The sequence below is a fragment of the Trachurus trachurus genome (assembly GCF_905171665.1).
Source record: "Trachurus trachurus genome assembly, chromosome: 5".
NCBI classification, from domain to species: domain Eukaryota; kingdom Metazoa; phylum Chordata; class Actinopteri; order Carangiformes; family Carangidae; genus Trachurus; species Trachurus trachurus.
The window spans coordinates 10335672-10351276 of record NC_139896.1 but is presented as its reverse complement, the minus strand read 5'-3'; the positions used below and the strand labels follow the sequence as shown (position 1 = coordinate 10351276).

Here is a 15605-nt window from a genome sequence, read left to right as displayed (position 1 = left end):
AAATTATCTCAGAAAGCTCTGATCTACCAACATGAAGAAACTGGATAAAACAAAGCTTATAGTTAGTGTGCATGTGTGACAGTGGTGGTCCTGTCACTATGCCTCCAATTGATCATCTGCCCTGGCTACCTTGCCAAGCGGATGTCCCCTTGGGTGACTGGCAAGCGCGCATGACTATTACCCGGGAGGTGTGGGTTCAATCCCCGCCTGGGCCCTCTTACCCTTGCCACACATGCTTTCATTTTAGCTTCAAGGCAAGACAAGGATAACTATAGGGAGAGCCAGGTCAGTAGGTTCGACTGAACTATCACACCCAACACCTCAGTGGATGGGATGGAAGATAGATTATCATCATCATCATTCAGCAGGGGCATTATTTTTTCCCAGACAATGAAGCCCACTGACTAATTTCTTGACTTTTTGATCAGGAGTTTACACTTATGGATCAAAGTGATATCAATATCAACTCACCTGTTACATCGACTGCTGGGAACAATATTCCTTGGAAGACCTGATAGGACAATGTAACATAACTTTTGTGATCCCTTAAAATTTCATCTGTTACCAAATTTGTCCTGATTACATTATGACTGAATACACTGAAAACTACTGACATTTGTTGTTATTAAAAATCTCCATAGTCTGTATGGAGGAGAAAGTTTACAGTTGGTGCAGTTGTAGTCGATTCAAGGGAACAAGGACGTCATCTGCATAAACCAAGTCTCATGTAAACCCTCTGATGGCAAAATGAACATCATGCTGACCTCACAAATGTTGAGAAGTAAGTTAGCTCTGCGGTCAGAGGAGAGGTGGATCAGCTCCTCTGCTGCTTGTGGCAGATATTGTGTTGTTTTAGAGATCAATTGTCTTATTTTGTGTTTCTTCTTAAAATTGACCAGACTAAGGTTAATAAAAAAAGAAAAAAAAAGAAACGATGACTGTTCATGGAAGAATTACAACTTTGACTTCTAAGAAACCACTGTCCGAGTGTTTGATATGCCCTTCTCATCTATTTTAGCTCTCAGTTCAGTCTTTGCCCCCAACACATGGCACACTGGTGCAGCTGACTGAAAGGACAAAATTAGGTTCATCTGCAGGGGCTGCAGAGAAAACATTTGACAGAAGGTCAACCCAGCATCACTACGATGTCCAGCGCGCCGCGAGCCAAGTTTCAGTCTGGTCTCAAACTTCTGCACTGACTTTTGTCTAACTCTGTCTGTCCTTCAGGTTACAATAAGAGGATATTGTGTGTCTCTCTCTGTATCTTTGACTAGAATAACACACTTACTTATTTAGAGTCACAGGCTATATAGGTATAGTAATGCCTAAAGGAAACAATCATGCAGGATGCACATGCTGATTTTTATTCTCCCCTCCCTTCCTCAGACCAGTGAAAGCTCTTTTCTCTGTTCATTAATGGCACCCTGTAGTGTTTTGTTTAGCCTGACCATGTCTTTAAACCATATCTGTAGTTGGGGACAGTGAAACTAATGTCATCTGCTTTGGTTTAGCATTTTTATACGGTGTTTGTAGTATTCAGCGGCAGCAGGAGGAACGTGCCGTTTGATGTCATGAGCTATACTGTGGAAACAATACGTGTGCACTTGTGCATGAACAGAGATAAGACATAATGTTCGCCCCATGAAGTCGAGGCTGTAATGGAGATAGGTGTACTGTATTTGCATTTGCTGTGTAGTTCCGCCACATTAGATTTATTGTTTGGATACAGCAGAGTGATATGTTAATGAATTTATGAATCCCCGTGCCTGTTTTTCGAACCTAACAAGGGTACGCCTGAAACGTCCTGTGCTCATGTCGTCTCTGCTTATCCTCAGCTGAGTGTGACTGTAACTGAATCCCGCTCGCAAAAGTCCTGATGATTGCCTGTGGCTACATGCCTGCGTCTAACTGCATCGACTAGAGGTCAGACTCATTCCTGAGTTACACTGCCATGAAGCCTACACATGCACACTGCTGTATTTCTAGGCACAATGGACTGTTGGGAAAAATTCAATACAACACTAAAGAAGCAGCTCAGTCGCACAAAATGCTGACAGGCTCGAGGATTAGACAAAGTCCTGGCAGTGAGACTCATTCAAATGGCACCATGGATTTATGGGAGGATGCGAACTGGGTTACATGTAACAGCAGAGTTTCTTTTTAATCCTGTGTGATTAACATGATTAAACAGGTGAGCACAGCTTTAGGAAATATCTATAAATCTATAGATCTTCATGCATTAGTAAATCTATAACATTCTCTGGTTGTTTAGTGCAATTACTGTAGTGCAAATATCTCTTCAGGAGACGTATGTGTAGATTCACTGGTATTAACGTCTAGGCCTCTGAAGTCCCTGAAGCATTAATTTGGATGTTTTCCTATACACACTTTAAGTCGGCCAATGTTGTGACAAGACAATTCTAGATTTGCTTGGACAAAGCAATTTACTCCAATTATGTTTCCAAGATTGGAATTATAATGAGGTAAGTAATAAGGCATGTATCAATTTGAAGCCAATTATGTGTGTTCTTTATGTATTCACTTAACATAAATTTTAATATTAAGATGTTTGCTACCACCTGCAGTGTACACTGCGGTTGTTGTATGCAAAACGATTACAGAAGACTGTGAAATGAGTGCATAAAAGCAGGACAAAATCTCTCATCATTAAAAATCTCACTGTCAGATGAAGGGCTTAAACAAAGCTCCTCAACCTGCACCAGGTAATTCTATTAACGGTAAATGACTCTTTTACACACAGCTCAACAGAAGGCTCCCGGCTCTGTCTGCAAATGGAGATGTGAATGGGGCGAAAAGTGCCTGAATGAGTTGAGAAAACAGTCGGTTTAAGGAGAGGACACGAACTGCAGCGCACATATCCACTTTTTTTTTCTTTTTTTCCCCCCACTCACAAAGATTGAAATGTCAAATGTCATTAGGATCTAATGAGGGACAAGTGGGACATTATGACCAAGGGCAAAGTTCTGTCTCTATAAAAAGCAGAGCTGAACTATGTCCTCGGCACAGAGGGCAATTATAAGGCAGACAGTTGGACTTTACTTCTCTCACAATAGGAAATTAAAAAAGCAGAAGATAATAAAAACACACTGGCGGGTGAGGAAAAAAAGAGGCACCACTCATTGTTTAAATGCTATTTTGTGGAAAATATAACTACCGGTAATTGGATTTTATTAAATGTCATCAGTTTCCATGTTACCCAGACAATGATGGCAGAGCATCTTTTGTTTACACATTTTTGAAGTGGAATGTGCCTAATCTTGTTAAATACACTTATCAGCTAGAGATAGATGAAATGATTAATACCAATTTCATGTCTCTCAAAAAATACAGAGCTGAAAACTTACCGGGAAAAAAATATATGCCAAAATGGAGTCGTTTAACTGGACTAGGAAATTATTTATTCACCACATTAGATATTCTTTTTGAATGGAGACTGAGTAGTAGTAGTAATGGGCTTAATGACGCTAGGCTAGCAAGTGTTTTCATGTCTATATATAGTGAGTTTCCTGAGTGGCTTCTGTAAAGTGTTTTTCTGCCACAGAGGAAATGAATTCATGACGCGTGAAAACAAGCTGAAAGAGCTCCTTGACATCTTCACCACAGAGACGTGGCCACAGATGGAGTTGTGTGTCGAGATGCCATTACTGTTGCAGGAGATGTTACAGAGCTCAAAAACACACAAGGGGGAATCGTTTGGACCCTGATAGCATAATGCGTGTGTCTGCATGAAAGATAAACATGCAGCGCAAACCTGGGATTTAGACCATGCTCTGATAGACAGTATATTTATTCAGATATATTTATTACTGAAGACTCTTCTCTTTGGACTAATGACATCACAGACTGGTAGTGCAGGAGCTGGAGGAGCGTCATCCTTTTACTGGGGTTATCTTACATTTGATAGTAACTTCCCTGAAAGAACAAACATTTTTATTTTGCATTTGGACTATTCAAACAAAAATCTGCCGTGTTAATTAACAATAGTGCTGCTTGAACTTTAGAGGTGTTTACAGTATATGTATCTGCTTCTTTGTTATATTAACTTGGCTCAAGCGCGGCTGTAAGCCCACACTGCCTGCTGGCTATTACTCCATCTTTACACATTAAGAGCAGTATTGATCTCTTCATCTCACTCCCTTGGAAAAACAACAACAGAAAAGCATATTTCCCAAACTGTTTAACTATTCATTGAAAGTCTTCACTCTGAAATGAGAAATGACACCAATAAATCCACCAACGCCCACACCAATAGAGGATGCACCACACTAAACAGATACTGTACATGCAAGTTAGCTAAATACATGTAATTAAAAAGACACTCATAGTTCACACACTTTGTTTGTGACAATGGGAGATTGATGCATCAGAAAGAGAATGAAAAAGCAAAAGACAAAGAGACAGTGACGGGTGAGGATTTTACGGTTGCTTGAATATTGTATGTAAAAAAAAAAAAAAAAAAAGCTCAGGCGAACAGCAGATGAAGTTACATCCACTCAGTGAATCACTTGGCTGATGTGAGTGCACTGCAGGGGAACAGACAGGAAGAGGACACGACTCTTTACAAGAGGGGTGGCAGAAGAGGAGCCCAGAACCGGTGCTCATGTATGTGGGCAGTCAAAGAAACAGCCCGACTTCCTATTTGTGACCATTGCAAACTAAAATGCCACATTGATTTCTCCTCCTTGCAATTCAATAACAACCCCTGTGCCTCTTTACAGTAGCACTGAGTTTATGAACAGACCGCGCCGCTGACATTGTAGGTCAGGATACACATAAAAATGTCACATTTAGCATATCGAGTGATGATTCATCTGAGGGTGCTGTCGTCGCATCATTGTCACTGAGACATTTATATGACTACTCATCACCTACAGTATTGGTGGAGATGAAGGTGAAGGTTTGACACAGAGAGATGAACCAGATCTGACTGTGAGAGACGGTTAATGAAGCTTCAAAGTACTTCAAAGCTCATTGGATCCAACTTGGTGCAGTTAGGTTGAAGAACGTACTCATTTAGGATGCCTGCTGAGACATTAAAGACGGCTAGGAAACATCAAAGAGAGAGGGAGAGGACATTCAAGACAGACAGGGAGACAGAGAGACAAAGAGAGAAAGCAAATACAGAGTATGCATACAGCACAGGCATACACTATGTTTTCCCAACAACAGAAACCTCTCCTCTCCTCTCCCTCTCAGCCCCGATAAAAACTTCAGTAATGAGCAAATGCCCACAATCAGGCTTATTACCTCCTGTGTTTGTTCTCACTGCAAATCTGATAAAACCTGTTTGTTACAAGCAGTTCTCTCGCTTTGCATTTGTACAAAGTCACATCAAAGTCACAGCCTCTTTAATTAAGCTACAGAAGCTCAATGAAAAGAGCAATTGTCTTGATTTCTTCTATTTAACACAACTTAAAACTGGAGTACAAGACTTTTATATACATACGTATTAACATATGTTACATTCATGCAGTGACTTCACTTCACTTCACACAGCATCAAGTAAATCTCTCTGTGTTGAACTGGTGGTGATGTGTTTTATTTCAAAAGCAAGGCTGTCACAGATAAAAGAATGAGCAGTGGTTTGGTTTTTCATCTTTGAAGATCGCAGGGAGACGAGCAGGGACACGGATGTCGCCTTACTGCTCTTCAACCGGTTGGAGTGCATTTTATATAGTATGACATTTGGATGCACAAACAGTATTATCTCACGTTTATATACAGTATATGCTACTGACTATTGGACATTTCTCTGTATTTGATAATATTTGTGTAATTTCTTTGACTGCCAGAGAGGGGAGACAAAAATTCCTGGTCGCAGTATGTATGATATTGTAATATAATATAAAGGGTGCGTAATGTAGAGAAATAAAATGTACAGTGCAATACAATAAAGGTACAACATCAAATAATTATCAATGAAATATTAAAATGTTTGTCAGGTAACAAATCTACAGAAAGCTCTGCGTCTGAGGAGATACAGCTCCAGCATGCTTGTTTGGCCTACAGTACGTATGCTGTCTGGTCACATGGTCGCTGACAATAGTTAACCAGATGTGTCCGAATCCTAACAGGGTTTCAGAGTTGAAAGTTTTGGAAATGCTCTGTTAATGGGAGGGCATGCCAGAGTAAATGAGCTTGTGGACAATTCACAGACTCAAGAACAATTAATTATTTTTTTTAAAGTCAACTTCCTCTTTGTTTCTATAGTTTCACACTTCGATAAACTGTTTCTTGCCACATGACGACAATGTTCAAAGCTCAGAATCAACTTTGCAGAAATAAAATAAGGCGGAGACACAAATGAGCTGCTGCTGATGTACCAGAGAATTTAAAAAGAGGGATACTGTGAGTAGCTACTGGGGTCGTGATGCTGTAAATTGCTTTTTCCAGTAAGATTTTCACTTTCCTGCCACAATTTAATTTGGAAATAATACGTAGTATCTATCACTATAGTAATGCAGGTTACAGCAATCCTGGTAGGTCACATCACCCACCCCGATGAGCTGGCACACAGGTTAAGAGTGACGAGCTGTGCCCATCTCTTGCCACTGCAAACCACTCAAGTCCCAGGAGCAACAAACACGAGTACAGACCCTCTGCCTGGGTAAAATCCTCTGAACCCCTCGGTCTGTCAGCCAGAGATACAGCATATGCAGGTGGATAACTTTTCCTCACACACTAACGCTGCATGCCAGGTTTCTCCCGCTGGCGCTGACAGACTGACAAAGTACAGTCCATGATTGTGTTGGAGGCAGTCCAACTCCTGTTGGGAGACCTGCGAAAGCTCCTGTCGAGCACGATGTTTGTATTTAAAAAGGCACAAAGAGGAAATTCACATTCTCGTTTGTAAACCCTGTTGATCCGGGCACCGAGACGCTGAACCTGGATGCTGCCAGTCTGCCCCTAGGCATGGCAGAAAACCACCATGCTTGTTGTACAAAGTGGCACATGTTTATAATCGGTGTAGTTGCAGGATAATTATTGTTGTGTTGTGTTGTTCTTCTTACATGACAAATGAAGGAATAGACTTCTCCAGTAACTAAGGCTCTGTGACAGCCGTATCAGCCTGTCATATGAATTTAATCAGTATCCAAATCCTGGGTCTGAGCCTTCTGTTGTGCCGTTTCATGCATGTCACAGACTCATATTCATATTCCGCTGGTGCTGATCTGAGATCAGACCTGTTGGTGTTGGACAACGTCAGTCAACATCCCTTTTGGAGAAAGCTCATTTGCATGTGTTTGTCAGACCCTGTCAGTCCACCAGCTCGTCTCGGAGCTGTTCCTCCCGCATCGCTCTCCCTCTCTCTGCTGCACTCATCTCCACATTGTTTTTAAAGGGGTTATTTGTGAGTTTACTCTGCCCATAAACAAGCTTCATTCCCAGGAGCTGATGGTGGTGATTGTCAGTTGACAAGAGCTTCAGCCATCACTGTCTTTATGATAGAAGAGGTTATGATACACCCTCCAGACACAGAATTAACTTAGATATAGAACTACTTTAAACAAGACAGCTGCCTAATGCATTTACAGATGAGTTTGCACTTCCTTGTCAGATAAACTCTAAAAACTAAAAGCTTCTATACTCTCCATGCTGTGAAACCTACTAACAAAGACGACTATGAGAAGGAAAAGAATATACAGTACTATAAAAGCTTTGGATGAAGCTGTCAGCTTGGTCCTTTTTCTCTGTGTGTATCTGAGCGCCTCCTAATGTATTGCCACATCAGTGAAATGCGAGCAGGCAGCAGAGGCCTGGGGACAATTAATGGGATAAGAAGACAGAAACAAAGGCCCAGTACATTTATCTGTAGGTGGGCCCGACTCCTGTAGAGCGAGCGGAAAGACTGCACATTACAGCAGACATGTCTCAGTCTCAGCAGCACAACAGTTTCCTACTACTATCAAATAATGTGTTACTTAGTGTATATCAGTCAGTACATTGCCAGCACTCAAATGTGAGTGGCTTGAAGTTGTGTGTCTGCTTTAGATACAAGAATAGAGTGCATAGCAAAAAATGTCATCCAGAACGCATCAGATGGAAACGGTGAGAGGAGAAAAGGTTAAAAAATATACGGATTGCATATGTGCACAGGAGTACAGGCATTCATTAGTCAGAAAAAGGCCAACATTTAACTTAAATGCTCTCTGTGACTTAAAGAGTCATAATTTACCCCACAAATTAAGTCATTACTTCACATTCGTCTGGTAAAAGTGTGTTTTTCCCACTTGAACACACTGGGTGCAGGTTCAGAAATAGACGTGCATGTGGACAGAGGAGGCTGGGTATCAAACTACCGATCCAGTGATTACTGGCCACCCGAAGTTGTGTTTTGCCCCACAGCAGGACACAACCTGAGGAACTGAGGTTGAGAACAAGTTCCTAGACAAAACACTTTATGGTGTCATTTGGTGTATACAGATTAAAAAACTTTCAATAGTGCCCAGTTATAGGGTTTTTTAAATGCAACATAAAACAATAAATCAAATTCAACTTGAACCACAACACTACACAACAATCTGTCAAGTGCCCCCCCAAAAAACAAAACAAAACAAAAAACACAAACTAAAACCCAACTCGTAACTCTACAAACACCATGGAGCCTTTACGAGGGCACTCTGGAGTGGAGGCTGACAAGTGAAAAACACTGAAGTTGGAGCAAAAAACAAACACAAGAGCGACTGTAAGAATCATCACAGAAGAAAAGAGGTAGTGAGGGCAGAGAAAGAGAGAGAGAGAATCACAGAGGGGAAGAAACAGAGGAGGCAGTGATGTGGAGCCGCCTGGAGCGACAGTCAGGTTTTGGAAATTGGAAGAGGACCTCTGCAGTTTCCAGGAAAAACATTTCAATTTCCAAACATTAATAAGATCTTGAGTCTGAAACTGTTGTATTTGCGTATTGCTCCACTCTTATAAAGAACATTTATCCTCCTCAAAGTGGAGGTCTCTCAGGTCCCGTATGACGCACTTCAAAGATATTCAAGGATTAAGAGACTGTCCTGAACTTTTACCAGCAAAATACATAAGAGAATCTGCAGCAATTACTTTCATCTCAACCTCTAGTTTCCACTGCTCCGTATGTACAGGTTTGTTTTCCTCTGCACTTTTTGAAAAGCTAAAGACAAGTTAGTGGGTTTTTCTGCCCCATCACACAGGAAGCTCCTTCTTTACTGGCTCATGAATATAACTACAGTATATATCTTCCTGTATATAGTACACTGTCTCACATTTCACCCATTACAAGTTGTTGACAAGGGCTGAACAACAAAAGCAGCATGTCAGCATCACTACAGCAGCAGCAGTCTGTCCACACTGGACACGTTTAGCTACAGGACTGCTGGGCATAAAAGGCATTTTGACATTTTGACATTTTGACAGAGCTCACTGCTGCCTCCAACAAGCTAAAAGATATCATCAGGGTTGAACAGCACTTCTCATTCTGAGCAAACTATTTAATGTGTGTAGACTGAAGGGAGTGGCAGTTACAGGATGTCTTACAACCATTCACACAAGGGAAATAAAGACAGTCTCATAACCGAGGTTGAGTGAGCTCCACTATAGGGTGGTGATGACACTGGCTTGCAGTAAAAGAAAAGGGTCCACAAAAGCTAAGTTGCGTACAGTAAGACAGTAGTATTGGCTGCAAATAGTTCAGCTCCTCCTTCGCCATCTTTACTGTTTCCACTAAAACTAAAGAGAATGATTCAGCGAGGGCGCTTTGATACAACTTCTTTGTAAAACTCAGTGTTGATGTTCTGCAAACACAAAGTGCAGCGCGCGCTCAGTCAGACCCTCTCTCATCGTTAAGCTCAAACCAAGAGCCTGTAAATTGCAAGGTTCAAGGACCCTTCCAAGAGCAGCCATTAGAGCTGCATACGCGTGGGATATGAAAGATATAATGATATGTGAGGGGACGACAGAAACATCACATCACAAGTGTGTTGACTGATGAGTCCGAGGCGGAGGTGGAGGTGCTGCTGGTGGGGGGCTGGCATGACGTGGCACACTGCCACTGCAGGGATTAATGAGGAGCTGACAACTTTAATGGACTGTGAAGGCTGGAGCGACAAACACAGTTGGCGCTGGTTTGATTTAGCTGACAATCAGCTTCTTACTTATCGTGTGTGTGTGTGTGTGTCTAACGATTTCTTTACTAAAAGTGTCACTTGTTTATCGGAAGCTTTTCTGCAGACATAGTGGCTGACTCAGCTACTTAAATGATGTAACTCACTTGAATGAATGGGAACAGGAGGCCCACGGCGAAGTTGGACAGCCAGTTCACGGTGCCGGCGATCATGAAGGCAGCGGGTCTGTAGGACTGTTCAAACAGCTCCCCGGTCAGGACGAAGGGGATACCACCTGACAGGAGAGAGGAGAGACACACAACAAGTCACACACACAGCAAATAAAAGAAAACACACAGCTTTGCTCTGAACTTACAAACTACATTAAGTGGAAACACTAGTTCATTGATTGCTTTTGCCGTTGGATTAACTTGTGTTTAATTTGGGCACAATCACTGTTGAATCCTTTGTGGAAAGTCAGCAGCTCGTCTTGCTCAGTGTGCAATGTGCAACCAATGTTTCCAAACCCGCATGAGCACTTTTTGACATTTGGATGCTTTGGTGGTTTCAAACTAGGAGGCTGAAATCTAAACAGTTGCCTTGGCACACTGACTTCAAATGTAAAAGGTTGTGATCCATCCTGACAGACTATACTGCAAACTCAAGTGGAGAGAACTGGTGCAGAGTTTGTTTTGTTTTGCTGTCAAGTAAAGGTTTAATAGATTTATGTTCTTTCCTCCTACTCAGGAAATTTACACAAGGAAAACGTCTTTCTACAATAACCTCATTATTTCAAAACAAAGAAATACAAGAGAGATCTTCTCGACATAGGAGCATACAGTACAACCGTCTCCTCTGCAATTAACAATTCGGGTTACAAAGCCACCGACAATAAACATTGTTTGCTTCAGAGGCCTTACTTCCATGTCTCTGTGAAGGAAACAATATTTTGAGCTGATATTTCCTTTCAGTGTGAGGGAGAGACAACATTGAAGTATACTTGAGATATTGTATCACTGTTGCTCAACCAGACAGTTTGGCTTCAGGCTTAGTGATCGGCTAGTTTTCTTTGCACCTCATATCAGTGGAAATGTAATTTGCAATGAATTCATTTCCTTCTTCTTCCCAACACACTGTCACTGTCACATAGTTTGCACAATTGATTCAGTGAGAGCTTCCCACCCAGCCACGAGCTGTTTATGCTCAGTCAGCCAACACTGTCAATGCATACAGAAAGGAGGAGGAGGGGGTTACAATTTAAGTTTTACATTAGGAACCTTCACTTCTCATTTCACTCTCATTGCTGCATACAGTAGCAGATTTATTTTGTCTTTGGGCTTCAGATCATTAACTGGCTATTTGTGTCCAAAAAACAATCTTCCAAATTCTTTAATTTATGATAGAGAACATCTATTGTATTTGATGATGACGCATCTGTGACAAATTACACAAACAATTCAGCTAAAAAGAAAAAAAACAAAATCACAAATGAAGCAACACAAAAGTCAACAACTGCCAACATCATAGCAGGAAACAATGCAGCACACTGCAGTGTGATGAGCTTTCACATTTCCAAACAAAGCAGGCTACAGCTACTGTACAGCTCACTGACTTGTTTAAAATAACATTTTTGGTCTGTTGCAATGAGAATGAGTTTCTGTACTAACACCACTGTTAGTACAAGGGACAAAAAATCAATCCCTGCAGCACGGAGGAGGCACATCCTTGTTAGAGGTTAATGGTCAGCTTGAATGACCGGAGTGGAAAAAAAACCCGACACAGAAATAGACTTTGTGTTGTCTCCCTCCTTTAATGACACAACAACACATAACAGGTCTGACTGGAAGAAATGCCAGCACAGTCTGTTCTTCACAAACACACCATGTGCAAAAGTCTCTGGACTCCACGTTTGTGAATGCAGGAGAAAAGCTACTGTTGAAAATAAAATGGACAGTGACATTTCCATCCATATTTCATCAGGTGTGAGCCAATAGGCATTCTTGCATGAACCACTGCCTGCCGCAAACAATGTAAGTGAGAGAAAAGCGAAAGGCTGACGTGATGGAGCCGCCCTCTCCGGTGTGGAGCTGTGGCGAGCGGCGAGCGGGGACAGATGGAGGCTGCAGTGATGTGCACAGTACAGTACAGTATGTTGTGCAGCCATGTGAGGATGTGATTACAGGTCTATACTGTAACACAGGTTCGTTTAACCGTGTGACTGATTGCATTGTTCATGTCAGAGTCTGAACGCACACGTGAACAGATCAATTTAGAAACACACAACGCACACATAAGGTAAAGCAACGGAGAGACACAAACAGACACAAAGAAACACAGCTGTACACTTTTGATAGTATCATCAGAAATTATGCCTTTTGGGGACTATGTGTTATCTGACTGCTTTTAAATGAGCTGTGGCCAGGCAGAGTATTTGTGTAGGTGTGTAGATAGTGTGAACTGTAGATACTAGTGTTGAGTGTATAGGGCAGAAATGGTGAGGGAGGTGACTTTGGCATTTTTACGATAATCGTTATCACCCATAACCGATGCAATATTTTTTTCTCTTCCTGAAGTCACCACTGACCCACGGTTTGTGTTGGAGTTTGTAAGGTTTTCACAGTGTACAAAAATGATGGCCTCCAGTTAATGGTAGAAATCGGTGGTCCGGCATATTAGACTACAGACAAGACGAATTAATACCATTTTTTCTTATCATTAAAATACACCAGTTTCCTGGTAAAAGCCTAATTTTGAGTTCCTCTCATGTGGCCAGTTGTTACCAGCTGCTATTTGTCATTTATGGTCATGCTGATTCTCTGTGGGTGTCATGGGCCTAAAACTCACCTTTATTACATTATTACAGTACATAATGCGGCATTATTACATAATGCGGCGTTACAGACCCAGACACATGTATGCTGCAGAGGCTGTGATGGACACAGAGCCAGTTGAGCACAACCAACAAGTAAAAAGGCCAGTAAGATATTTATCAAACCACCTGTTCAATCAAGCGTCCTCTCTCCCTAAAGAACCAAACAATGTTTCACATTATGTTTTACAAATTGGTCTGTAAACCATCTTTTACCATCTGAGATAACAACAAAAGTATCAACTGAGGTCAGAAAAGTGCATACTGTATTCTTCTTAATCTGTAGATGTTGTGTTTTATCCTTACAGTGGGTTATTTTTTGTCTCAGAGACGCTTAATGAGCTACAGTACAAACCATTTAGAGGGCTCACATTAGCCCTCAGCATCCTCTTGGATCTAATTACTTCTGATAATAAAGCATCCTATTATTTGGATAAGCTGCCTCGCTGCTTAACAAATGATGAGATGAATAGGAGCGACTCTGTGGGTGCGCCGTGTTGGCCGGTTGCACACAGCCAATCATGTTCACATGGGAGACGAGTCATCAGCCGAAACTTTTAAAATCAAATTAATGGTCATTGACAAGAAGTGCAGGTGCTCGGGTTCCCCTGACAGAGCAACCTCACTAAGTGGAATAAATGTCAAAACGCTGTTAACGTTTCTGAAGAGGTCCTCCAGAGTGAAACGCCAAAACAATATGAAAATGACCAATCTCCTCTTTTTCCTCCTTCTCTTTTGGTTTGTAAACAACAGACAGCGACAGTCTGGACACGGCCCGGTCCCTCCAGCCTCCAGATGAACTGAACTAAACATTCAGGATCATCTCGCTGACATATTTCTCTGATTCTGTTGTCAGATGACTGAAGGAGCAACAAATGGAAATCAGATTTTTCTCTCCCCAACCTCCCACCACCCTCATTCCTTCCTAACAACCTCCTACGCCCATCCCATCCCTGCACCCCCGACTGCTGCATAAACATGCATGTAATTATGACATTTTTAAACAGAGCATCAGAGTGTTATGGTGCTTCTGTTGTTTGGGCTCAATTCCAGGTTCACATGGCATACATGAATCACATGAATATGATATGATAAATATTAAATATATTTCAACAGTTGAACGATATGTTAAATTGAAAAATAAGGTTTTAGTTTATCTCATTAAATAATTTGCGAAAAACATTATATTTTTAAACCAGCTGATTGATGAGTTTAAAAGAGATTTTTATAAACTCTAATATCATATCTATATTTATATTTAATTTAATTTATCAAGGACTGTAGTCAAAATGAACATGAATTACCTCAGAGACAAAAGGGACAACAATAATTAGTGGAGATCTAAATCTGATTATACAACCCTGTCCCCTAGACATTAATAATCTGCTCCAGTAAATACCTTTTGTCAGAACAGAGATAAATGTTTTCTATTCATGTAATGAGGAAATGATGGTTATGAACATTATTCAACAAGTTGCAAATAACAAGACACAACATAATATCATTATCCTGTGTTTGCATGGTTTTATAATTTCCAGTGTGATTGCTGAAGAACACACTGTATATCTGTGTGGTAATAAGGCCGATGTTTGTTTTTTGTGTCAAACTGCAATGAGAGACAATGACAAACCTTTTCTTGGTTTTACCAAAAACGCAGCTCTCAAAAACAAGACAGAAAACAACACAATGGAGGAAATATCACTTAGAACAAGTAAAATGATCTGTCAACAGAACAACAAAGCTTCACTATTTTTAAAATAAGTAAAAAAAAAAAAAAAAGAAGAAGAAGCTTGAAACCAGTGAAATGTTCAAGAAAAAAAAACTGCCTGGAGAGGAGAAACATCTTGTCAGACAGGGTAAGCATGTTTTACTTCTAAGATGTTTCATCTTACTTTGATTTCTCTTTTATACTGTGAACCTGTTCTCCCTCTCTTGTCTCCATCACTTTCTCTCTCCCTTTATCTCCTCATCTCATGTCCTCATTTACAAAAGCTGAGCATTGATTGATGCAGTCTTTTCATTTTTATTCAGTGTCAGTGAAGAAGGTAAACACAGGGTCATTTTACATTTATATGCAAATATGACTGGACTCAGCAATGAAAACAAAAATATAAAGGAGCTACCTCGTTTTAACTTTAACTTTTTCAACTCAACATCAGGTGGATGGAATTAACGTCTCCTTGTTATTTAATTGGCTCAATTGAAACTAATGAGCCAGCACCATGATGGACGACCACTGTTAACAACGATGGCCGTGTTTCCCAGATTTGATTGTTCTTAAGGACTTAAGAAGGCTCTTAAGAAGGGTTCAGCTAAGAAGGAGCGCTAAGATAAGGGCGAGATGGCCTGGTTCAACGCACGATTCGTCCACTTCATATCTGACCACTTCCTTTTATCTTTAGTGTGTGTGTGCTCTTCTGACCTGACAGCACTGACCGCCTCACACACACTAACTCACTGCGCTTTGTGTTGATGCCGGAGGACAGCAAAAAAAAAAAAAAAAGAATATGTTTACGTGCCTCAACTTCATTGAGTAGCACATCCAACTCAAATTCTGTGAAACTCCTCTTCCTCCGAGTATTTCCCATGATGTTAACTCATTGTGAAGAGAAGGGAATCCTTGGTGCAGGCCCCATTTACATTGATTT

General features: G+C 41.0%; 1 protein-coding gene across 4 annotated transcripts in view; it reads right to left on the bottom strand.

The window, feature by feature from the left end:
• slc2a9l2 (solute carrier family 2 member 9, like 2) overlaps window positions 1–15605 on the bottom strand; it is a 100787-nt gene that overhangs the window by 7010 nt on the left and 78172 nt on the right. For all 4 annotated transcript variants that reach the window (XM_083971039.1, XM_083971041.1, XM_083971042.1 and 1 more), the window contains one exon: window positions 10256–10383. In XM_083971039.1, the coding sequence (XP_083827165.1) occupies window positions 10256–10383 (128 nt within the window). The remainder of the gene's footprint in view (window positions 1–10255; window positions 10384–15605) is intronic.